The sequence below is a fragment of the Gopherus evgoodei genome, chromosome 10, assembly GCF_007399415.2.
Source record: "Gopherus evgoodei ecotype Sinaloan lineage chromosome 10, rGopEvg1_v1.p, whole genome shotgun sequence".
NCBI lineage: Eukaryota > Metazoa > Chordata > Testudines > Testudinidae > Gopherus > Gopherus evgoodei.
Genome location: NC_044331.1, coordinates 41,911,419 through 41,938,334, shown reverse-complemented (window position 1 = coordinate 41,938,334; position 26,916 = coordinate 41,911,419). Strand labels below are relative to the sequence as shown.

Sequence of the window (26,916 nt, the reverse complement as noted above, 5' to 3'; positions counted from 1 at the left end):
GAATAAGGGTTTAAGAATTAGAGACTGGGAAGAAGCCCAGGGTATTCTTGAACGTCTAATGGTTCCATTAGCTATTTTGCTGTAAGAAAATATTGAGATTGTTCCAATGGAGCAGAGTTTGCACTCCTGAACAACTACTGGCCACCAATAGAAAGTCAACATTTGCTAACACAGACTCAAAAACAACAAAAGTATAAGTACAGGGTTAAAATATAGTTTCTTAGACAATGCTGTGAAAAAATGTTCCAAAATGGCAGCCACCATATCATCTCTTTAGAAGAATAGCAATAATAGGAATATGGTAAGTTTGCTGTCAGTATCCTAACCCTAGCATGGTAATGAACATGTAGCATCCACAGACTGAGAACTTCAGAAAACCTTAACTCTTCACCACCAGTCTCTTAGCCAAAGGCAAGAAAACACCAAACATCCAAAATATTGCAACAGCTGCTTTTTAGTCCTTTTGTTTCTTCTTTAGAGGAAATGTTCTCTTCCCATTTGGTCTCAAAATGTTAATATTGCACACAAGGCAGTGTGGTCTGGTGGTTAAGTCAGGAGACCTAGTTACTATTCCACACACTGCTACTGGCTATATAACCCTCAGCAAGCCACCGCTTCTCCCTTAGTTCCCTCAAGCTGTTGAGTGGTATCATTCCCACTTTTGAAATACTCTTTTTGAGATCTTCAGATGAAAGGTGCTAGAAGTGCAGAAGTATTTATCATCTGTTCCAACATCCTGGCTGGCCATGGGCTTCCGAGTAAGAACACGAGTACTCAATGGGGGAGAATGAAGAGGCGTGATTAATAAAATCAGGGGGACACACAAATGGAGGGGCTGTGTCCCGATTCCTATGTTGGGAGCCAACTCAGGTTTGGGTAACCCAGAGTCAGGATGCAGTACTTTCATTCCACAGGTTTCCTGGTTATAGTTTTTCAGGCACACATGCCCCAAAGTCAGAATTTAGTGCAATTTGTGGTACAAACTTTTCAATGTAACCCTATAGATATGCAACTTTAGCTTATTACAGAGTTCAAGCTACTACTTAAACTGCAAGGAGGTAGGGGTGGCAAATAAAGCTTTTGGTATAAATATCAGTCTTTTCTCATTGCCTAGGGAGGTTCTGGAATCCCCATCATTGGAGGTTTTTAAGAGTAGGTTAGACAAACACCTGTCAGGGATGGTCTGGATAATACTTAGTCCTGCCTTGAGTGCAGGGGACTGGACTAGAAGACCTCTCGAGGTTCCTCCAGTCCTACAATTTCTAGGGAATGGGGGTTCCCACTGATAGATTAATATTTCCTTTTTTAGTAGCTCTGCAGAAGGAATTATGTACCCAAATGGAAATATCTTAATGGACTATGATAGATCACCTGACATTCAGCATAGATACATTTGCATTTTTTAAAGTACTCCGAAACATCCTTCTCTGCAGCTCATTCCGCTGGGACAGAAGGAGGACAATCAATTTATTTCTCTCACTCACATCTTCCCTACTCAGTGCTGTTCAGATGCTCTATACTGAGAGAATCTGCAAGTACAACTTTTCTAATCCTTCACATAGAGCTCTGTTCCCGTTCCATTCTCTGTGGAACCCAGTAGCAATGTAGAACTGTTTCCTAAGTACTGTCTCCTCAAAACTAAACTCAGTTTGGCAGGAATTTTATTGTGAACATCTAATCATTTTGGAAAGTCTTTATATTAGGGCCAGGACCAGCTCTACCCTTTTTGCTGCCCAAGCAAAAAAAAAAAAAAAGCTGTTCGGACTGGGACTGCTGCCTGAACTGCCGAAGCTGGTGCCTGGAGCCAGCTGTGATTAGGGCTGTTGATTAACTGTAGTTAGCTCACGTGATTAGCTCAAAAAATTAATCACGATTAAAAAAATTAATCTGCTAAACAATGGAATACCAATTGAAATTTCTTAAATATTTTGGATGGTTTTCTGTATTTTCAAATATATTGATTTCAATTACAACACAGTATACAAAGTAGACACTATATATCTTTTTTATTCCAAATATTTGCACTGTAAATGTGATAAACATAAATAGTATGAGGTGAACTGAAATACAGTACTGTAGTGCGATCTCTATTGTGAAAGCACAACTTACAAATGTAGATTTTTTTTGTTACATAACTGCACTCAAAACCAAAACAATGTAAAACACGTCCACTCAGTCTTCATATTATAAAGATATGAATCTTTAGCACATGTAAATATCTTGCAGTATCAGCTTCAACAATGCCATGTGGATGCCTGTTCTTACTTTCAGGTGACACAGTAAACAAGAAGTGGGCAGCATTATCTCCCATAAATGTAAATAAACTTGTTTGAATGATTGGCTGAACAAGAAGTAGGACTGAGTGGACTTGTAAGTGCTAAAGTTTTACAGTTTTATTTTTGAGTGAAGTTTTTTTTTGTACATAATTCTATATTTGTAAGTTCAACTTTCATGACAGAGATTGCACTACAGTACTTGTATAAGGTGAATTGAAAAATACTATTTCTTTTATTTTTACAGTTCAAATATAATATAAAATGAGCACCATACAATTGGTATTGAGTTATAACTGAAATCAATATATTTGAAAATGTAGAAAACATCAAAAAATCTTTAAATTCCATTATTAACAGCATGATTAATCACACTTACTGTACCAGCACATACCTTGGCCCATGCCGCTTCCTGCAGCCCCCATTGGCCTAGAGCAGCGAATAGCGGCCGATGGGAACCACGATCGTCCGAACCAGCATACATAAACAAACTGGCCGGTCTGCCAGGGTGCTTACCCTAGCAAGCCACATGCCAAAGGTTGCCGATCCCTGAGTTTAAAACCATCAAATTTTGGTGTAGACTCGTTTATAAGCCGACCCCCGCTCTGTGATGCGTCACTTTTTTACCAAAAATATTCAGCATATTAATGAGTATATATGGTAATTTTTTTTAATCACAATTACTTTTTTTTAATCGCTTGACAGCACTACTTTATATTCATGATGTTCTCGACTATACTCTTAGTGCTCAGTTCTGCATTCTGCCCATAGCAGTTGCTTTACTACAGAGATGTCTTGCGATTTGTCCAGGTGATTAACTCCTAGATCTAACCAACTTACTCACAGCAATTAATTTAGTACGTAGATTCTATCTACCTTACTTCTACCAGACTCTGCATTTTCTGTTTCGTTGTTTTTCAATAGTTTATGTAGCAACTGATATTGAAATTATCCTGTGAGTGGGGAGGGAAACCTGGCATGATCCAGTTCCTAGTGCGGAGCCCCACAGTCCACAGATCAGCACCTGTGTTCTCAAAACTGTCCCTTTCCACAGAGAGCCCTGACTGGTTGGTGGGAGAAGGGGCGAGAAGATGAGGAAACAGTAGGGAGGCTGGCCTCTCTCCTTAGCTACAGAGCAGGTGATACCCAGGGCTTCACCTCACTTCCTGCTCTTCTCATATATTGGAGAAGGAACCACATGGTCTGTTGGAGAGCACATGTAGCAAAGGCTGCTGCTGCAAGGATACACCAGGTTGAGAGTCTGAGCTCTGGGCTGGGGAACAAGCCCAGGGATGAACCTGAGGATATGGTCCTGTGAGCTTGTAGCACACGTAAGAATCAGCAAGAGCCCAACAATCAAGAAGACCCATCAGTGATTTAGGAACTGCGAGTGTCCAGTAGAAGAGGGGCTGGACACACTCAGATGTTGGAGTATACCTACTGCCAACCTGTACAGAAAGCAGGGTGTGCAAGGCCTAGAGGAGAATGCTTGTGTTGCCTAGGGAGACGAGACGACAGGCAGAAACTAGGCTTCCTCATGCTAATGGCGGGTGGTAGCAAGATACTTCACAACCCTGGGTGCCTCTGAGAAGTATCACAATTATTCTGCCAGTACAGAAACAGAAGGGCTAGCCAATTATGTGACCAAAGCCTCACAGCAAGAAGGAAGTCCAGTGGTCAGGGAAAGGGCCAGGAGGGGCCAATCCATTGCTGGTAGAGTGGAGAAGCTGCCATTCTAAGAAGAGGGATTCATGGAATGCAATGACCTTAAATGGAGCCCTCAGGGCATAGAACGAAGCCTCAAACTAACCATTTGGTCCTGTGCCTGACTGGAACTGGTCTAAGTTCATGGCAGAAGCATCCAAGTGCTACCATCACCTTCAAAAGGAGTGTGGATGGATGCAGAACTGAACACTAGCTCCCAGGTGACTACCCAGCAAGTAACATTGTTTCACCTCAATACTGTACATGGCTGAGAACACCCTCAGCATCCCTTACATAAGATACAAGCTCACAAGTGCTCATTTGGGCTCACACTACTGAGCTACAGGGAGAGACAATCATCAGGAGGAGGGAGAAAACTTGTTCACCTTAGCCTCCAATGATAGAACAAGAAGCACTGGGCTTAAACTGCAGCAAGGGAGATTTAGGCTGGACATTAGGAAAAAGTTCCTAACTGTCAGGGTAGTTGGACACTGGAATAGATTGCCTAGGGAAGTTGTGGAATCTCCATCTCTGGAGATATTTAAGAGTAGGTTTGATAAATGTCTATCAGGGATGGTCTAGACAGTATTTGGTCCTGCCATGAGGGCAGGGGACTGGACTCGATGACCTCTCGAGGTCCCTTCCAGTCCTAGAGTCTATGAGTCTATAAAAGGCTTTTTTCCTCTTTCAGACATAGTCATGTTGAGGCAATTTTCTGATGGGCCACTCCTTATAAGATCAACGTTGAAGGAAAAGTAAATATGGTTAGTTTGCACAGAGGTTATTAAATACAGATTAGTCCAACTGCCTTTGGCAGCCACACCTCACACACTCTGCCCTTTATATAAAGGGAAGGAAAGTAGCTCCTTTTCTAGGACGCTATGTGAACTAACCAGTTGAGGACTATACACTGAGATAAAATGGCAGAAAGAAAAACAAAAAAAGGTTGTGAACCCTCTAGTGGCCTACTCAACACAGACAAAAAGGCTGACGGAAGAAAGATACCTCCCAGCTTGCAAGCAGAGAGCTGCGGCAAGCAGAAGCCAACTGCACAATGGCCAATTGGGCCGCACCTGTTTGGCAAATTTAAAGGGGCAGTCCCAGAAAGGCATGCTGGAGAAAATATTACTGTAAGAGGGTGACCCTGATAGGGGAAACAGTAGAGAGCCAGCAGTGACCAAAGGAAGTGCTCCAGGAAAAGGGCTAGTTACTTACTGGTAACTGTTTTTTAAGAATTGCTTCTGTGCACTCACACTTGCGCCGATGCCTCTAGTGCTGAGCTGCAGAACTCTCTTGGAAAGCAATATCACTTGGGGGTATTCAGTATAATACACTGAAATACCAGCTCTGCTCTAGCTGAGGAGGGGAAGGCCCTCTTGTTCAAAAGACAACTCTGCTAAGTGCCCTAAAATCTGTAGATTTACACCAATTGTTTTGAAATTTTCTGACTCAGAGGAGTACAGGGTAGGGACGTGATCCAAATGTGGGGTCATCTAAATACTAGTCTATACTAGAAGCGCTACGGAGGTGGAGCTGCTGTAGCGAATCTGGTGAAGATGCCAATGGGATAGAGCTCTCCCATCAGCATAATACCACCTCTTGCAGAGATGGAGTTATCTATTTCAGTGGGAGAAACTCTCTCCCCAACATAGCATTGTCCACGCGGGTACTTAGGTCGATGTAACTTACATCACTCAGGGATGTGGATTATAAGAAATCAATTAAACTTAGGCTAAATACTGGGAAAGAAATCCTAACAAATGGAGCACCCACAGGAAAAAAAATAGTGGGTGCTTAGTACCCACCAGCAGCCAACTCTCTCCCCTCCCCCACCAGAGCCTCCCACCTGCCAGCAGACTCGCTGATCAATTCCTTCCCCCTCCCTCCCAATGCCTCCCGGCCACCACGATCAGCTGTTCCATGGTATGCAGGAGGTGCTGGGCGGGAAGGATGGAATTGGGTGGGAAGAGGTGAGGCGGGGCCTGGGCCAGAGCTAGGCTTGAGCACCCCTGAAGCAAGTAGGAAGCTGGCACTTGTGCTGACAGATAAATTGGACTATGAAATAGTATCCCAAAGGAAGAGTTGGAAGCCTCATTACTTGAGACATTTAAAACTAGACTGGACAAAATTATCTTCTATAGAGAACAAACCTGCATCAGCAGAAAGACGGCCCAGATGTTTTAATGGGTCTCTTCTACCTCTAATTTCTATGCATATAGGAATTTAAACTACTTCATGCACAGCAATAGAAAAAAAACATTAAAAAGACCAACCCAGCCACAACAGTCATTTTAAACAGCTGTATTTTGAAGCCCTCTTCAGGAAAAGTATGTAAAAACTTTAATTTTGGTTTATGTCTGCTGCTGCACCATAGATTAGTTCTTCCCTGAGGCTGCAGCAGCAGTCAAAAGTTACAATGGATAACCCCTGTCTCAATCCCCTGAATGAAAAGGGATGCACTAAAGTTGACACAGCTGCCACTTTGAAGCAACAGCATCTCTATTCTTTCATGCACACCTTCTTCCAGCTGCTGGTGCTCTGACCTTCCTGGCCATTTTAATATTTAGCTGCATTGAGGTAGGAATTTTGAAATAGCCAGTCTTTTGCACTACAACACTGCTAGGAGAAGGGTAATTTCTACCTCCCATTACTGCTTTCAGTAGTGTCTGATATGATTGGTGAACCTCTGTCAAAGGGTATGTCTACACTACAGGATTATTTGGATTTTACGGAAATCGATCTTTGGAAACAGATTGTATAAAGTTGAGTACACACAACCACACTAAGCACATTAATTTGGCAGTGTGCGTCCATGTACCGAGGCTAGCGCTGACTTCCGGAGTGTTGCACTGTGGGTAGCTATCCCATAGTTCCCGCAGTCTCCTCCACCCATTGGAATTCTGGGTTGACATCACAATGCCCGATGGGGCCAAAAATTTGTCGCTGGTGGTTATAGGTAAATGTCATCAGTCAATCCTCCCTCCGTGAAAGCAACGGCAGACAATCATTTCGCGACCTTTTCCCTGGATTGCCCGGGGAGATGCTATAGCACGGCAACCATGGTGCCCGTTCAGCCTTTTTTCACTGTCACCGTATGTCTACTGGATGCTGCTGACAGACGCGGAACTACAGTGCTACACAGCAGCATCCCCTTGCCTTTGCAAGTTAGGAAAGATGGTTACCAGCCATACTGTACCATCTGCTGCTTTGCAAGTTGACAAAGACAGTTACCAGTCATACTGTACCATCTGCTGCTGTCATGAGTGTTCCTGGCTGGCCTTGGTGAGGTCGGTCAGGAGAGCCTGGACAAAAATGGGAATGACTCCCGAGGTCATTCTCTTCTTTAAGTTTTGTCTAATGGAGAATCAGTCCTGCCTCAAGTATCAGGTAAGCCTACTAAAGAACCGGAGAGACAAACGGCCGCTCCGGGTCAGAGCCCCAGACATCCCGCAGAAAAGATGAGCTGCATGCTATTCTAGGGGGTGCCCCTGCAACAACCTCACCCATTGCTTCCCTCCTCCCCCACCCTCCTGGGCTACCGTGGCAGTTATCCCCCAATATGTGTGATGAAGCAGTAAAGAATGCAGGAATTTGAAACACTGACTTTATTGCCTCTGCAAGCAGAGATCAAGGGGGGAGGGGAGGGCGGTTGGCTTACAGTGAAGTAGAGTGAACCACCATTCTGCACTTGCTCAGCCTACAGCTGAAAATGGGAATCTGTGATAAGCACTAGGATAGAAGCACAGGCAGGACTGAATTTCCATTTGTATGTGGGTCTTTGGTTGACACTGGTAAGATACAAAATGTCCCAGGATATGTATGTTGGGGGACAGTTCTAAACAGCAGCTTAATTTTGTTATTTGCAGCAAAATGAAGAGGTCTAAGTATCTGATTGTGAGCCCTGGTAGCAAGGGGTAGGCTGGGGTAGGTGCGACCACGTGCTGCTGCTGACTGGGAGAGCAGCCTGAGGCAGAAGCCTTCAGCTGACATGATATTCCAGGCAGGATTGAATCTTCATTACACAAAACTTAAAGAGAATGACATGGAGTCATTCCCATTTTTGCCCAGGTGCCCCCGGCCGACCTCACCGAGGCCAGCCAGGAGCACCCACGGGACGATGACGGATACCAGTCATACTTACCATCTGCTGTCTGCAAGGCAAGGCAAGGGGATGCTGTTGTGTAGCGCTGCAGCACTGCATCTGCCAGCAGCATCCAGTAGATATACGATGACATTGAAAAAAAGGTGAGAAACTATTTTCTTCCCCTTTGCTTTCACAGGGGGTGGGGGACAGGATGCTGACATATACCCTGAACAACCTGTGACAATATTTTTGACCCTTCAGGCATTGGGAGCTCAGTCCAGAATTCAAATAGTTTTCGGAGAGTGTGGGAACTGTGGGATAGCTACAGCCATCAGTCGCCCCTCCCTCCGTGAGCGTCCATTTGATTCTCTGGCTTTCTGGTACGCTTGTTTCAGGTCCTTAAGTTTCACGCAGCACTGTGTTGAGTCCCTGTGGCCTCTGTCCATCATGGCTTTGGAGATTTTTTCAAATGTTTTGGCATTTTGTCTTTTGGAACGGAGTTCTGATAAAACAGATTCATCTCCCCATACAGAGATCAGATTCAGTGTCTCCCGTACGATCCATGCTGGAGCTTTTTTTTTTGATTGTGGAATTGCTTGGTCACCTGTGCTGATCGGTGCTCCATGCTGGGCAAACAGGAAATAAAATTCAAAAGTTCACGGGACTTTTCCTGTCTACCTGGTCAGTGCATCCGAGTTCAGATTGCTGTCGAGAGCAATCACAATGGTGCACTGTGGGATAGCTCCCAAAGGCTGATACTGTCGAATTGCAGCCACACTAACCCTAATTTGAAATGGCAATGTCGATTTCAGCGCTACTCCCTTCATCAGGGAGGAGTACAGAAATAGATTTTAAGAGCCCTTTATGTCAACAAAAATGGCTTCGTTGTGTGGACGGGTGCAGGGTTAATTCAATTTAACGCTGCTAAATTCGACGTATACTTGTAGTGTAGACCAGGCCAAAATGAATACAGCAATACAAACTTTTTGTCTTCTGGAAGAAATTAAGAGTGTGGCTGCTTTGCCTGCACATTTTAAACTAACACATACTGTGCTTGTCCAGTTTATGTTGTCAACAAACTCCAGAATATGCTTGTAAAAAAAAAAAAATCTAAAAAGGTAATTCTTGGCCATCAGATTTGTATGCTGGAAGTTTAATTCGGTGGAATAGAGATAGAGAATCCCCAACGGAAATACATGTGTTTTCACAATTCCTCAGTAATAGGGCTGAGGTGATAAGACTGGTTTATCAACAAAACAAAGATCTAGAAAGCCTTCACCCTGCCTCTCTACTGGATTTCTCACAACAGCCCACATTTCCAGTAATTCGGAAGCAGAGAAATTCGTTTTTTAAAAGCTGGTCCTCCTTTTAATGTGTTGTTTCCTGTTTAATGGTCTTTTTAACTTCTAGATGCTCTCAAATATTAGATGTGCTGATTGGACATGCAACTTCAATATTTGCCCTGTTCCTAACACATACACCCGAATTCTAATTCCACAGCAGGTCCCAACCACAAATGCTACATATAAAAAAGAAAAACAAATTTACGCCTTATCTAGGCTATACCTATACTAGCAAATCCTTTTAGTGGGAAGATAACTTACACTTGTAACAGAGTTCTAATACCAGTTCCATGAATTAGATAAACTATACCAGCAAAAGCAATTTTTTGCTGGTATAACTGTCTGCACAAGGGCTTTTGCTGGCATAGCTAAGTCAGTTTGGAATATCATTTTTTCCCCACCTTCTAACTTCATAGCTACGCCAGCAAAACTTAAGGGTAGACCAAGCCTTAGTACAGAAAATGTCCGATTTATTTATTGTTGTACACGCCCTGTGACTGAAGTGTGTACCCACCTCTTGGACACACTTACCTTGGTGAGCCTTCCATCTAGAAGTCTATTTTTTTAAACTTACAAAAGCAAACACTCCTGCTTATTGAAAGATGTCACAGAATGACTGGCCCTTGCAAGAAAGGGAGCATGGTGCAGTGCATCGGGTCTGATTACCTGCTGCTGCCCAGCTGGGTTTAAGGGAAGGCACATGAGCCTTATACGGGGGAGACAGCCAGTGGTGGGTTGGTGGCAGATGTCTGCCAACACTTCAGGGAGTAAGGCGGCTCCTGCAGGGCCTTAAGATAGCAGGTAGAAGCTACCAGCACAGAAGGGCTGCAGAGAAGGCCGACCAATAGGGAACAAGTGCTGGGAGGGCAGAAGACAGACCCTCAGGCAGAAAGGGCTTTGCCCAGCTTGTACTGGAACAGAAGAGTGTTTGAACTCTGAAGGGAAGATGGACCATTAAAAAGGACGGGCTGTGCCCAGATTGTAACTGGGTGAAAAATGAACTCTTAGAGAAAGACTTTAAGGGAAGAGGGTCTGGGTGCAGCTGAAACTGGGATGAAGACTTTATAAAAGTTTTCTTTAGAAAGACTTTGTGCAGGACTTCATAAGTTGGACCCTAGAAGAAGAAATGTTTTGAATATGTGTATTGTATGGAGTTTTTAAGAAAGCCTGAGTTAAAGGGAAATTTGAGGCAGGCCTCAGAAGAGCCAGACTTGTCCAACAGGGGGCACCACAGGTCAGATGAGTCATTTGCTAGAAGGTAAAAGCAGTTTCCACTTCAATCAATGAAGTAATCCAAGCAGTGATTAATTCTGTTTAAAATTTAATATAAAACTCTAAGTCAATGAACTATCATCAAAATTAGTCCTGAATATTTCTTGTACATCAGAATCTATTTAGAAGTGGTGTATTCTTGTGAACACATTGTGTCTTCCTACCCTATTTCTCAGCACAGCACAGAGGCCTCAAGTTAGGGCTTGTCTACACAGCAAGCTACTGCATAGCAAACCAGGCTGTGAACCTACAGCACATCAGCTTGCCACGAAGTAATATCCCATGTGGGAAATGTTACAGAGCACTAAAAGTCCTGGAGTGTGCCTTGACACATTATAGTTCTTTGTGCGTACATATGTACAAAGTAAATTGGTTCTAGATTGTTTTTAGCTCAGGGAAGGTCCCCATGTATTATGAACACAATCTTTGCCTATGTATTTATGACCCTCATCTGCAGTTATTAAATTCTCCAAGCATAGAGATTATCAGTGGTTGGATAGCCCAGATTACACAAGAGGAGGGTATGGGTCACGTTACAAGGTTTTAACGTCATAGGATTTATTTATCATGCTAAATTACTATTCCAGTAAAATCTCTTCTAAAAGATTGCTATTGGTAGCCTGATTCATTTGCCCGTATAAAGTTTTCAAATGACAGTTATGTGCCACAAACATCAGTTTATTATTACAGTAACATTTGCTTTAAAACCAGGCATAAGCATTCTGTATGAGATGAGAGGAAAAACCTCACTTACCTGCACTGCCGAGCTGTTTATAGAACCTGTACTCTAAATGAAGCTGTGGGGCACGGGATTTTATTGGTTCCTGCAACCAGAGAGTGAGGAAACAACGGTCAAATTTAAATAAAATCGATTCTATGGAAATTTTTAAATTTTACACCAACCCATTGCCACCCAGACAGTTAAACAACAGCATGTAACAGTCCAACACAAGAACCATTAGTTGTCATCTAAATGAATGGACCAAAAAACCCAGAAGCTGCTATAAGAACATTATATCACTTACTATGAAGAACTTCTCTAATTTTAAACAATTCGCCTTTTAAAATATCTAAAGTGCCGAGGTGGGGGGGGGGGGCTTCCTATGTAAAGATGTTCCTGGCCGTGAGCAGGAATTTTAAATAAGCATCCCTCAACAAAGCTTTAATTAATTAGAAAACAACCATGGCCCCGTAACATATTCTCTGGAAGAAATGACACGAGAGGTTTACCAGCCGCAACCAGTGGATCACTGATAGTCCACAGGGCCTTTTTTGTGATCACTAACAAGTTTTTGAAGCTTGTTCAAAACCACATTTATTTTGCTCTTTTAATTAGTATCTTAATTGTATAAACATATTACCTTGCCCTGAGCAAGTACAGTAAGCTGCATGTATCACTTAAAAACGCCTCATACTGGATCCTTCAATTTTGAATCATTTAAATATCCCAAAGTGAATAAGTTAAACTATTCAACCATCTTTGATATTTAAAATTTAGTTATCTTGTTGGTTTACAAAAATATAAAATGAAGCATCCTATATGCTTCCAGTATGAACTGTACTTCAAATTAACAACTTCTTCACAGCCAACGTTTTCTCAGCTATCCGATCCGTGTGTTACACAAAGCTAGCTTTACTTGCAGAGTATAAAAAACTAACCACCAAGAAAGATTAACACCTATGTAACTACCAAGCTAGACATATTTTGTCAAGTGAGGAAGCATAAGAGACTTAGTCACCACCCATCTGAACAGGGTGGATACAAATCAATGATTTAAAAAATTAGGATTTTTTTTAATTTAAATCTGATTTTTTTATAAAATGATTTTTGAGAAAAAAAACTATCTAAAGATAGTTTTAATTAAGAGACATTATAGCTCAAAGATATCTATAAGCAAAGTTTTGTAAGCGAGTTCCAATAGTTCATGGATTACGGACCCAATCTGATGGGGTTCCAAGGGCTTCTGTATAGATTATATAGGTTAATTTTTCTATCTACCTAATGGGACTCAGTGCTCAGTCTAGAAGATACCATCAGAGATGCTTAGTTTTGCAATTCTCAAACAGTGGATTTGTGTCTCCAGAGATAACATGCTTGTTAACAGCAACAATGTTTTTAAATAAATAAATACAGAGAGGTGAGAAATAACAGACCTCAACCTATTGTACACACATTTTCAGAGGGACAGAGTCAATCCCTTACCTCTCTCTAGAAGTGCAAAGTTTCAAAGAGTTCAATGATTAGACGATTGTGGGGGGCGGAATAGATCTGGACAAGTAGAAGAAGTCTGGAGATAAATGTGAGAAGGGAGGGACAGGCAGTAGAAACAAAAGTGAAACCGTTTGAGCAGCATATACCAGAGGTCATGAGGTCTCTCTGAGTGTCGCCTTCATAGCTTTGAGATCTACCATACCATTCTCTTACTAGAAGGGAAAACCTATAATGGCAGCAGGTCATAAGAGAGACCCAGTTTGGGAATATTTTAATGAAGTTCCTCTACCTGTGGGTAAGAGAGGCATGCGTGGAAAATGCAAACAGTGCAACAAAGAAATGCAAGGCTTGGTTGCCCGAATGAAACATCATGAAAAGTGTTCCTTCTCAAATTTCCCTTTAACTCAGGCTTTGGAGGGATAAAAAAATACAGACAGAACTGCAGCACTGACTCTCGGATTCTAGAGAGGATTCTGAGAACAGTCAGAGCAGTAGGAGATTTTGCACAGAATTCTCTCCTTTGACTTGATCCCAATGATGCAGGCAAAAAGAAAAGACTGTTCCCCTAAGAAAAACTTCACAAGAGTATGCTGATCACACATCTATTTTATTTCCCTGTCAATCTTCAAGTTATTTTCAAGGACAGAAAAGTCTCTTAGGACTTTAGCTCAGCTGAATCATTGCTAAAGAAAATTTTAAAAAGAAAGCTTGCAGAAGCCTCTGCTAGTGAGTAAGACAGAACTATTCGTAATAATTATTAGTCTTAAGAGTCCTTTGTATATTACTGGCTTCTTTCCATGAAGGGGATAATTTATACTACTGCTAAACAATCTTCATAAAACCTGTTTAGTACAGAAAACAAAGCAGAGAACAGCTGGATTTCTGTTTTTGCTAAAGCTGCAGGAGCCTATTTCATGTACACTCTTCAACTGAATGAGTTTACAAATTGGATCTTTATTGTACAGTATGATCTGAGGAGACCACAAGACCTAATCCTGGTTTTGACAGACTCCCTAGGTAGACTGGGCACACCACCCACACCAGCTTTCTAAAAGCTTCAGGTGCACTTAATTTCTATGTGCAGTGAATGGAGGTGTGTTAGCTGCATGTGCAAGTTAGATATACATTTGCACACTTCAAAAATTTCAGAAAGTAGGCTCTGAACTTTTCTGTCTGATTCCACATCTGTGAAAATGGAAAGAAATGTTAATGTTTGTAAAGTGTTTTGAAGATTCTTGACATCCTGCTTCCTCTCTAATTAATGAATTTAACATTCAGCTCTAGATCAGCTCCCCAGTCATCACCTTAAGCATTCTCTTAACCATGTCTTCACTAAGCATTGTTGTCCACTCTTGGCCCCATTTCTCCCTATTTCGTGCAAGTATCCTTTGTGCCAATATTTCAGTTGTACAATTATCTGAACAAGTTAGTGACTAAACATTTATGCACTCAAAGCTACTTCACGAATACAAGAAATCTGGTCCCTCTTTCCCTGATAACCATCTATTCAAATAGATGTATTTCAGGTTCTCAAATCCATCAGTTTTGTGAGTTGTAACTGGTCTCTCCAACAACATAAGACATTAAAGCCACAGAAGGGTTACTTCAATCATCAGAAGAACTGAAATTCTTTGGCTGCTTGTGAGAAGCATTTTTTCCTTCAGAAGCTTTCCCATGGTTTTGTCAAAAGGTTCCGAGTAATTTTCTGCTCGGTATTTGGATGCCATGATTAATCTGACTAAAGGATCTACTCCCAATTCTCAGTATATATACACACTTTCTTGGTATAGGGTAGGATGTCATACCTTCAACTGCACAGCATAAAAGGAGAAACATCCACTACAGGAGAAGTCTTGCGAGAAGTCCTTTGCAAAACAGTGAAAAAACTTACTGTACAAAGATGACCACATCTACGTTGAGAGCCCACATATTGGCTGGGAGCAACTAGAAGTATTCCTCCAAAATGGTCCCGCTGATGTTTTTACCCCAAAATGAAAAATAAAAGGAAGCTATGGGTTCCAAACTAGGTCAGTATCACAAGAGATGCAGATGGAGGTAGAAACAGTGAGGGTTTACACTGCTCTACAAGAAAGTAGTGTCCTTGCCTCCCTTATGATGGACAGTCAACTAAGTATTGCAAAAGGACATTTCTCTTTACTGCTTACCCTGGTCTTCATAAAAAGACCAGATAGTTTCGACTTACTCTCAAGTTTGTCCAAGATTTACAGAGGCACAGGCTATACTCTCAAAACCAGACACTACAACAATAGAGATGGGGCAGCCCAAGAAGCAAACGCACTGTATGCCTACCCAACATGCCCTGCAAACACTAGGTTCTAATGGGCAGGAATTGCCTTTCTTCCCTCCATACAAAAGGAAGCATTGTCTTGTCAGTGGAATTCCTCTCAGCTGCTGCCTGCGCACAGAAGTAGCATAGCTCTCCTTCAGAGAAGCTGGGCATGCAGTTCATATTCTGCCCTTTGTTCTAATGTCTGAACTAGATTGCTTGATGCTGCCTGTGGGAGAAGGGCATACACCTCTGAAGCTTCTTCAGTAACTTGAAGACCTCTCAGGAATCAAGAGATAGTTTTAGATGTTACCTGAATTGAGAGTGAAATCTCTCTACTTCTCTCTTCCGGGCCTTGAGAACAGAGGGTTTGGAACCATGTAGTTGGTCAATCTCCTCCAAGCAACAGTTTGGAGCTTCCTAAGGAGGCAGACACACTGACCACATTTAACAAGTAGGCAATATCTACCAGCTGCACAGTAGTAGGAAAGCCCATGAAGGAACTGTCTGATATAAAATGCAAGACTAAAAATTCTAAATACCTGAATTAGGTATGTGTTTTTTTAAGTGTAACACAGATGGAAGTTGAAATTTATATATTCAAGCTTTGTTTAAATTTCTGTAGTTAAAGAATACCAGAAGCAGGTCCTGAATGGTTGAGTTCCAGTTATGTGTCTGTCACCTCTTTCCTGTTTAAGTGTTGTGAAGCACCTCAGTTTGGTGTAGTACATGTTCTTATTTTACAAGGCACAGAGGATAGGGGACTTGGATCTGGCAGACTTTCTAGACCTTAACCGAGTTAGACAATTTCTCTGACTCCCACTCCCATGTTTTAACCACAATGTCTATTTGTATTACAGAGGGGCAACTGATCAAAAGGAAAGTTGTATTCCAGCCATTTGCTATGCTTCTTTAAGCAAACTTTGCAATCACAATTCACTACAGCTGTTGGGGGAAGGAAGAGAAGCAAGAACCCACATCATGCGTGCTCCGTATTACAGACATTGCACGTGAACTGAGCATCATCTCCCCTGAGGCACATAATACCGGGCATGTGAAAACACTTAAACACTCTTTACCCAGATTCCCAAAAATCAATTGCATCCCACTAAAAGGACAGAATCCAGCCATTTTTCATATTTTTCATTGTAATAAATCCTCTATAGCTGCCCACCTGATTATGAATAAATAAGGTAGTCTGGATGAATATATAAGTAATTCAGGGAGCACTGTGGTCCTCAATTTTGGGTATGCCTCAGATTAAGCTGGAAGGAAACTGAGCTCTTGGAAGATGTGGCAGACAAGGCTATGCCTACCCTAGCAAACTCATGCCATTGTCATTTGATGAGTTTAAGGTATGACACCATAGTTTTGGAGTTGCACCATCCCCAAAAGGGATCTCTTTTCAGCTGAGATTTTCCCCTGCTTCCTCCATCACTGCTCACAAAGAATATGGAGCACTGCACAGCTTGGTCTCTACCTTTTAACAAGTTTTGCTGCAGCCTGACAACTTATCAGTAACTTGGGCTCTGCACACACAATGGAAAACTTCTTACAGGCCATGGATAAACTCTGCTTACTCTGATATTGTTTAGGAATCAACTATAAAGACAGAGAACTAAAGAATTAGAATAATTTAAATGTGTTTTTTTAAATAGGTTATTAAAAATAGAAATTAACTTTTTTTTATTAATTTGCTTTGGGGAATGAGGACTTTTTGGTTGTCCTTTGTATTTTCAAGGTATACAACTTGGGTTTTTATAGAATCAGAAAAATAGCTGGTTGATTATGTGTTTCTGGCAGTGCTCAATGTGCTAAGTGCAGTAAAAAAGGGAGGCACAGTACCTGCCACAACAGGCTTGCAATCTTTAAAATATAATAATCTCTCTCTCTCTCTCTTTCTGGGGAAGTGAAATAATGGACACAAACATAATTCTAAGGAGGCAACATTTGAACATATAAGCAATAACCCAAACAGTTAGCACCATTCACTGGGATCTACATGATATCCCCTATGCCATCATTCCTGTTTAAGAAAGGTGCCACAGCTATGATTTTTAAATTCTCTAATAATCTATTCTAATTGAAATGTCTTGTTCTCATTCAATATATTACCCTAACCTAGGATGATCTCACCTCTGTTCAGCCAGAGTTCAGTATAAAATAAGCGTAGGGTGAAAAAGCTGCCTTCTGTGCATGACATTTGCAACTGTCAAGATATTTTTAAGTAATACAACCACTAAATTAAGGTTTTACTTACCAGTTTGATCGCTACATATTCATTGGTATAGAGATTTTTGCCTGTGAAAAAGAGAAAGACTTTCAGCATCACATGTATGACAGACAATATTCCTAGCCTAAGGAGTCATGCATGATGAAATCTCATTGTGCACTGTAAGTGCAAAGAGCAATTTAGACAATATAATGAACAGACCCAACATAAGTATAATTATTAATAATCCACAATAAGAATTATAGCTCACCAAGCTAGACTAGAAACAGCTTGCACTAATTCATGGCGGATAAAATTTGATTTAAAAAAGTTAAATCTGATTTTTACTTAAATCTGATTTATTTAAATTAAAGGCTTTTTAGAAAATAAACCAATTTAAAATTAAAATAGAAGATTACGACAACCTAAACGTATGATCACCTATTACAAATATTAACCCGTACACATCTGCTGCTGTTTTAAACAGAGTCAAACCACTGAACTGGTAGAAGTCACTGGCTAAGCTTATCGAACCAGAGTTTATTGAAGTGCTAAACCAGCTTTTGAAAGTAGTAGCCTCTTCTGCAAGTGCAGAAAGAATATTTTCTTGATTTCAGTTTATTCAACTAGTTTAGTTCAATAGCTAGTTCATTCAAAGTTAAGAAACCAATGGGAGTTGAAAAGGCAGAAAAGCTTGTCTTCTTCTTCTAATCTAAGAATCAAGTAGGTGTGAGAGGATGAGATATACTAATTCTAAAATCTTGAAGGAATGGTAAACAAAAACAAGTTCAATTCACTAACTACAGATACTACTTCCATTGTTTAATACATATTGATAACCTTTCTGAGAAGCATGCTGGATATATACATTTTTTTAAAATGGTTTTATTTAACTAATTAAAAAAACTTTCTAAACACTGTTTTCGTGCATTTAATTGAATTGGAATTTCCATCCAAACAGAGCTTGACACAAATTACAAGTAAAAAATGAATCATAGTTTTCTAAAATAAAAAACGTAACAATTAGGAATCTGAATAAATGTCAGTTAAGCTATTTAACTACCATATACAGTCCTTCATTAGTCCGTTCGTTTATAAGCTGACCCCATCCCCCCACCCCCAAGATGGATAGGAAACAATAGCAAAAACTGTATGACCCTTTCATAAGCCAACCCTATATTTCAGGGGTTGGGAAACTTTGGCTCCTGGCCCGTCAGGATAAGCCACTAGCAGGCCTGGCCACAGTTAGCTATTCCCAGGGCCAATGCAAGGAAGTTTCGCGCCCTAGGCGAAACTTCCACCTTGCGCCCCCCCCGCAGCAGCTCCCCGCCCTGAAGTGTGCCGCCCACCCCCGTGGCAGCTCCCCACCCCCTGGCCTGAGGAGCCCTGCGGTACCTCCCTACCCCAGCTCATCTCTGCTCCGCATCCTCTCCAAGCAGGACTGTGCAGTGGAACCCCTGGGCTGCCAGCAGCGGTGTGCTGACCCAGGGGACCTCCCTGGGTTGCCAGCGGCGTGCCAGGGCAGCCCAGAGGATTCCGGGGGCCTGGGGTCTTCGGCGCCAATTCGGCGGCAGGGGGCCCTTCCGCTCCGGGACCCGCCGCCGAAGTGCCCCAGAGACCCGCCACAGGGCCCCCCCACCGCTGAATTGCCGCCGAAGCGAGACCAGCTGCCGAAGTGCAGCCAGGTCTTCAGCGGTAATTCTGTGGTGGAGGGCCCCCGCTGCGGGTCTCCGGAGCACTTCGGCGACTGGACCCAGAGCGGAAGGGACCCCCGCCGCCGAATTACTGCCAAAGCGGGACCTGCTGCCGACATGCAGCCCAGTCTTCGGCGGCAATTCGGTGGTGGGGGGTCCTTCTGCCCCAGAGCGGAAGGACCCCCCGCCAGCGAGGACCGGGAGCAGAAGCAGCTCCAGGGGCCCGGGCCCCGCAAGAGTTTTCTGGGGCTCCCGGAGCAAGTGAAGGACCCCGCTCCAGGGGCCTCAAAAAACTCTCGTGGGGGCCCCTGCGGGGCCTGGGGCAAATTGCCCCTCTTGCCCCCCTCTCTGGGCGGCCCTGCTGGCGCGCTGACCCAGAGGAAGCCCTGGGCTGCCGGCAACGGTGTGCTGACCTGGTGGATCCCCTGGGCTGCCGGCTGCCGCGGCGGCGCCCTGACCGGGGGTACCCCCTGGGCTGCCGGCTGCCGCGGCGGCACCCTGACCCAGGGGACCCCCTGGGCTGCCAGCTGCAGCTGGCAGCTCAGACTCCCTCTGTCCCAGCAGCAGCAGCTGCTCAACCATTTAAAAAAAATTGGGGGGTGCTTTTTGGCGCCCCCAAATCTCGGCACCGTAGGCAACCGCCTAGTCCACCTAAACGGTTGCACCAGCCCTGGCTATTCCCAGCCAGTGAGTGCTGCAGGAAGAGGCATGGGCCGAGGGACATGCTGGCCGCCACTTCCTGCAGCTCCCATTGGCTGGGAACAGCGAACCACATCCATGCCTGTTGATGCTCCAGGTAAATAAAATAAGAATGTATTACATATTCAATTCAACAATTCCATAGAGCTTGAATCATCAAATTTTGGTGTAGACCCCTTGATAAGCTGACCCGCGCTCTTTGATGCTTCACTTTTTTACCAAGAATATTCAGCTTATGAACGAGTATATACGGTAATTGCCTGAACACATTTGTATAGACAGTGTTCTCCAGATTAGTAAAGAACAGCACAAAATTTAGTGTAAAGACTCTATTTTGGCTACATTTACTCTGCACCGCAGTGCAGATTATGGTGATACGAATAGCAAAGAGTTGCACTTTAACTGCCCTGTGTGGACACTACTGACGAAACTAAAAGGCACCTACTCCGTGTTAACATAGAGGATTATATTAACATGAACTGGGCACCTTTTAGTTTGCGCCAGTAGTGTCCATACAGGGCAGTTTAAGTGCAACTTTTTGGCATGCTCTGCAATTCACAGGCCCATAGTCTGCACTGTGCCGCAGTGCATACAAGCCTTAAATTGAAAATCAACACGTTTCAATCACTGAAAATCAACCTCTCTTTAGAAAGATAGAGTACAAATACTAAGCACAATTCAAGTCAATTTTTAAAATAGATTTAAATCTGCAAGCAGAAAACCTCATTATTAAAATTGGTGATTTAAATAAATCTACCCTTCACTAATTAGCAAGGTACCAAAATTTTGCAGCTCTCTCCATACACTGATATATTGTCTATGTAGCATTCATGTTCAATACATATATTCAGTGATGTTCCCTAAGCATTTTATGCTTTTTTATTTCTACCACCCCCAAAAGCTATGTTAGGCATCTTTCTACAGTTTGTTACAAATATATTCGCATCACAAGAAATCAAGAGAAGCTACTAAATCTTACTGCTTTCAGAATTAAGTTTCCTCTAGGAACATGAATCAGGCTAGAAATTACAGGCAGTCACTTTACTGGTTTTCAATGCGGAGGCCTATGATAGAGGTACACCTACCTAATAACGTGACAGGCATACCGCTTTTACTTCTACTGCACTGCACTGGCACAGCATTTGCAGAGACATATTTTCTATACGTTAACACAGACTATCCTTAGAATCTGGAAAGATCAATAGAACTCTGATGGCTGCAAAATGGAAATACTATTGAACTGCCCCAAACCTGAACTATTATTCACTGGCAGGTAATGAAGGAAAATAGGGGCATGTACTACTGCACAGAGGTAAAAATCAGTGTTCTCAGGATCTCAAAACCTAGGGAGCATATTAAATTTGTCACCAATTCATGACATGCTTGGAGCCAGCTGAAAGTTGTGCACAGTGGGCCATCCAAATGTGCTATCATATCTGGAGGAATGCCAGCTACCCACACTCCATTTGAGAACGAGAACAATTCTATAACTAAAATGCAGCAGTCCAGCTGCCTAAGCTGACAGTGACAAAAGGTGCTAAAATGTACTACTAAGCTAAAGGTGCTGCCTCTCAGAGCTTCCACCTGGGATGTCTAACTGACAGATGCCACACTGAGTAATGTGCATTGGTCAAACATTTTCCAGAAGCTGGATTTTACTAAAAAGATGCATACAGCTGTAAGTCTCAATCCATTAAAAAGCCATATTGTTTAGTGCCACAGGAACCACAAAGTCCCAGAGCCTGGGCTCCAGCCTGAGCCTGAATATGTACATTGCAATTTTATAACGCCTGAAGCCCAAGTCAGCTGATATGGACCAGCCATGGGTGTTTTATTGCAGTGTAGACATACACAAAGAGAAACCTTATGAAATATGGTGTATGGCAGGTCACCCATGAGTGCTCCCAGTTCACTCATGCGTCTGGCTAAAGTGATGGAGACTAAAAAGACAACCTTCATGTATAGATCCAACATGGAACATGGGCCATGAGTTCCAAGGGTAGTCCAGTAAGTACTGAGAGTATCAGGTTGAGGTCCTATTGCAGTGTGAGTTTCAGCATTGGTATGAAGGTTCTAACAAGACTTTTTGGGAATCAAATTGTGGTAGGGTGAGTAAAGATAGAGGCTTCTGTTGGAGGAGGCGGACCCTGCAGCAAGCTGATGGAAAGTCCTGAGGTCCTGGTGATAGTCTAAAATAGCAAGGATACCTGCTGATTCTGGGGATAACCGATTTTGTTGCATCCAAATAAATAAGTGTCACACTTTAGCTAGACAGCATTTTCTAGTGGAGACTTTTCTGCTGTAATGGAGAATAGTTTGAATGGCTTCTAAACATGAAAGCTCTAGGTCTGACACCCATCTGAATACCAGGCCACAAGACGACGGTCTAGGTGGCATTCTCTTCTGACCCAGAAGAGGTTGGATAATGACGAGAGGATGGGTTGACATGCAGAGGAGGTCCAGAAACAGGAATTGTCTGGGCCAGTTAGGTGCGATGAAAATGTTAGAAATTTCGTCCCTTTTGTGACAAACTTTTCACAGAACCTGAGGTAGCAGGGGGATGGGAGGGAAGGAGTGCCTCAGGTGGTCTGTCCAGGATAACAGAAGGGCATTGCCCATGGAGTCTTGAACCTAGTGCTGCTTTAGAGCAGTATTGGTTGAATTTCTTGTTCATCTGAAAAGCAAACAGGTCCCAAGATGGTGTTCACCACTGGGTGAAGTAGTCATTCAGGACGGAACTGTATGTCTCCCGGCTCATGGTCTGTGGAGAGGTGCCTGCTGAAACTGTCTGCCACAGAATTCTGTGTAGCTGGTAGGTATAGCACTGAGTGTGAGATGCACTTGCGAATGCATCATTTCCATGACTTGACTGCCTCTATACAAAGAGACTGCGATTTTGCGCCACCTTGGTTTTATGTAAAATATGGTCGTCACGTTGTCTGACATTATATGGATATGATGAAACTGTATAAGTGGAAGCAATGCACAGCACTCTAGGTAGACTGCTCTCAGCTCCAGGAGATTAATATGCATTCTGGCCTCCCAAGGAGACCATGTGTTTGTGCAGTGTGACTGTTTAGGATGGGAAGCCGACATACAAGAGATGCATCTGTAATAATGGTCATATCGGGTGGGGGTGGAAGGAAAGGGACTCTTGTGCACACATCCTCCATACCAGGGAAGCTGTGACCTTGAAAAGGACTATCATCTTGGTATTCATATTGTCTCTGTCTGATGAGACTGGAGTCAAGCCTGCATGCAACGGAGATGAAGCCTGGTTCTGCTCAATATCTTCGTCAGTGATTTAGATAATGGCAAACTTATAAAGTTTGTGGATGATACCAAGCTGGTAGGGCTTGCAAGTACTTTGGAGGATAGGATTAAAATTTAAAATGATCTAGACAAACTGGAGAAATGGTCTGAAGAAAACAGGATGAAATTCAGTAAGGACAAATGCAAAGTACTCCACTTAGGAAGGAACAATCAGTTGCATACAGACAAAATGGGAAATGAATGCCTAAAAACAAGTACTGCAAAAAGGGATCTAGGGGTCATAGTGGATCACAAGCTAAATATGAGTCAACAGTGTAACACTGTTTCAAAAAAAGCAAACATCATTCTGAGATGTATTAGCAGGAGTGTTGTAAGCAAGATGCGAGAAGTAATTCTTCCACTCTACTCTGCACTGATCAGGCCTCAACTGGAGTACTGTGTCCAGTTCTCGGTTCCACATTTCAGGAATGATGTGAACAAACTGGAGAAAGTCCTGAGAAGAGCAACACAAATGATTGAAAGGTCTAGAAAACATGACCTATGGGAGAAAATTTTAAAAATGGGTTTGTTTACTCTGGAAAAGAGAACATTGAGAGCAGTCAAAACTGTTTTCAAGTACATAAAAAGATTTTTACAAGGAGGAAGGAGAAAAAAATATTCTCCTTAACCTTTGAGGTAGAACAAGCAGCAATGAGCTTCAATTGCAGCAAGGGTGGTTTAGGCTGGACATTAGGAACAATTTCTTCACTGTCAGGGTCGTTTAGAACTGGAATAAATTGTCCAGGGACATCATGAAATCTCCATCACTGGACGTTTTAAAGCGCAAGTTAGATAAACCTGTCAGGGATGGTCCAGACAATACTGAGACCTGCCATGAGTGCAGGGGCCTGGACTAGCTGACCTCTTGATGTCCTTGCCAGTCCTATGATTCTATTAATGGCATTACATAGTCACAGGCAGTCATGCAGCCTAATTAAGGAAAGATAGACCCTAATTATGGTCGATGGTCAGATGGTAAGTTCTTTTATGTTCATGGCCCTCACTCTAAGTAGGTTTTCACTGCTGTTGAGTCCAGGGTTGCTCCTATAAAGTCTATGGTTTTCATTGGAGTCACATGGGACTTTTCACTGTTTACACAGACATCCAACAATTCCAGAAGACAAAGCAAGAATAGTGTCACCAACTGGACCTCCTTGTTGGATCTGCTCATCAGCAGCCAGCCGTCCACATATGGACAGACGGTGTGGTTGTTTTGTCTCATCTGGGCAACCACTGAGGAGACCTTTGTGAAGTGACAATACAACATGATTTTTAAAGGTTTTATAGGTTCAGACCATTATAATAGTCCATTTATGGTGTAACATGCAAAGCAGCATAGGTATGCTCTACATTTCAGTCATCTTCAACACATTTCAAATCTTTGTAGTATGCAACTGAGGCAGACATTGGAGCTATTACATCTACTAGATAGTGTGCTTAGACTTTTAAAAAGCCTTTGACAAGGACCCTCTCTAAAGGCTCTTAAGCAAAGTAAGCTGTCATGGGTAAGAGGGAAGGTTCTCTCATGGACTGCTAACTGTTTAAAAGATAGAAAACAAAAGGGAGGAATAAAAAGACGGTTACTCACCTTTGTAACTGTTGTTCTTCGAGATGTGTTGCTCACATCCATTCCAGGTAGGTGTGCGCGCCGCGCGTGCACGTTCGTCGGAAACTTTTTTACCCTAGCAACTCCAGTGGGCCGGCAGGTCGCCCCCTAGAGTGGCGCCGCCATGGCGCTCTATATATACCCCTGCCGGCCCGCCCGCTCCTCAGTTCCTTCTTGCCGGCTACTCCGACAGTGGGGAAGGAGGGCGGGTGTGGAATGGATGTGAGCAACACATCTCGAAGAACAACAGTTACAAAGGTGAGTAACCGTCTTTTCTTCTTCGAGTGATTGCTCACATCCATTCCAGGTAGGTGACTCCCAAGCCATACCTAGGCGGTGGGGTCGGAGTGAGAAGTCGCGGCACGGAGCACTGCAGTTCCGAAGGCCGCATCCTCCCTCGACTGCTGGACCAGGGCGTAGTGGGAAGCAAAGGTGTGGACCGATGACCAGGTCGCTGCCCGACAGATTTCCTGGATGGGCACACGGGCGAGGAAAGCTAGCGACGACGCCTGCGCCCTGGTGGAATGCGCAGTCACACGGCCCGTAGGGACATGGGCCAAGTCATAACAGGTCCTGATACAGGACGTAACCCAAGAGGATACCCTCTGGGAGGAGATAGGAAGACCTTTCATACGATCTGCTACCGCCACGAAAAGTTGGGGGGATTTTCGGAAGGGCTTAGTCCTCTCTATGTAGAACGCGAGAGCCCTACGGACATCCAGCGAGTGGAGCTGCTGCTCCCTGCCTGAGGAGTGAGGTTTTGGGAAAAAAACCGGAAGGAAAATCTCTTGGTTGACGTGAAAGGCTGAGACCACCTTGGGCAGAAAAGCAGGGTGTGGTCTCAGCTGCACCTTATCCTTGTGGAAGACCGTATATGGGGGGTCTACCACAAGAGCCCGGAGTTCCGACACCCGTCTAGCTGAGGTGATAGCCACTAGAAAGGCAGTTTTCCAAGAGAGGTAGAGCAGGGAGCAAGTAGCTAACGGCTCAAAGGGGGGCCCCATGAGCCGGGACAACACCAGGTTAAGATCCCAGGTTGGAGCAGGGGGACGGACGTTAGGGAATAAACGTTCCAGCTCTTTAAGGAATCTCGACACCGTCGGGTGAGAAAAAACGGAGCGACCGTCCGCACCCGGGTGAAAGGTGGAGATAGCTGCTAGGTGGACTCGCAACGACGATAAGGCCAGACCTTGCCCTTTGAGGGACAAAACGTAGTCTAAGATTTCGGATACCGAAACTTCCATAGGGCGGAGATTTCTCTCTACGCACCAACAGGAGAAGCGCTTCCATTTCGCCGAATATGTGGCTCTTGTGGACGGTTTCCTGCTGCTCAAGAGCACCTCTCTCACAGGCGTAGAGCAGCGCAGCTCGGAACCAGTCAGCCACGCAGGAGCCACGCCGCTAGGTGCAGCGACTGCAGGTCTGGGTGACAGAGGGTCCCGTGGTCCTGGGTAATCAGGTCCGGATGAAGGGGCAGGGGAACTGGGTCGGCTATGGCCAAGTCCAGCAGCATGGTGTACCAGTGCTGCCTGGGCCACGCCGGGGCCACCATGATCACGAGAGCCCTGTCCCTGCGCACCTTCAGGAGGACCTTGTGGACCAGAGGGAACGGGGGAAACGCATAGTACAGGTGGGTCGACCACTGGATGAGGAAGGCATCCGCTATCGACCCCGGCTCCCTGCCCTGAAAGGAGCAGAACGCTTGGCACTTCCTGTTCCCTTTGGACGCGAAGAGGTCCACCCGGGGATAACCCCACCTCCGGAAAATGGAGAGAGCGACGTCCGGGCGAAGGGACCACTCGTGTGATAGGAAGGATCTGCTCAATCGATCTGCCAGAGTGTTCCGTACTCCAGGGAGGAAGGAAGCCCTGAGGTGAATGGAGTGGGCTACGCAAAAGTCCCAGAGTCGTATCGCCTCGTGGCACAGGGAGGAGGACCTGGTGCCTCCCTGCTTGTTGATATAGTACATGGTCGTCGTGTTGTCCGTGAACACGGCGACACAACGACCCTGAAGCTGATGACAAAACGCTTGACAAGCAAGGCGGACCGCTCTCAACTCCCGCATGTTGATGTGGAGCCCCACCTCTTCCTGGGACCACAGGCCCTGTGTCCGCAGGTGGGCCCCCCAGCCTAGATCTGAGGCATCCGTTGTCAGGGATACCGAGGGCTGAGAGGGGTGAAAGGGAAGACCCGCACATAACACGGACTGGTCTAACCA

The 26,916-nt window shown here is 43.9% G+C and overlaps 1 protein-coding gene across 13 annotated transcripts in view; it reads right to left on the bottom strand.

The window, feature by feature from the left end:
- The window catches only part of CSNK1G1 (casein kinase 1 gamma 1), a 320,905-nt gene that overhangs the window by 141,118 nt on the left and 152,871 nt on the right, over positions 1-26,916 (bottom strand). For 11 of the 13 annotated variants that reach the window (XM_030578653.1, XM_030578658.1, XM_030578655.1 and 8 more), the window contains exons 3-4: positions 17,436-17,476; positions 11,431-11,500 (exon numbers count right to left, since the gene is read on the bottom strand). In XM_030578653.1, coding sequence (XP_030434513.1) covers positions 11,431-11,500; positions 17,436-17,476 — 111 coding nt within the window. Of the gene's footprint in view, positions 1-11,430; positions 11,501-17,435; positions 17,477-26,916 lie in introns of those variants that run through there. The other 2 variants (XM_030578666.1, XM_030578659.1) reach the window with 2 other exon arrangements.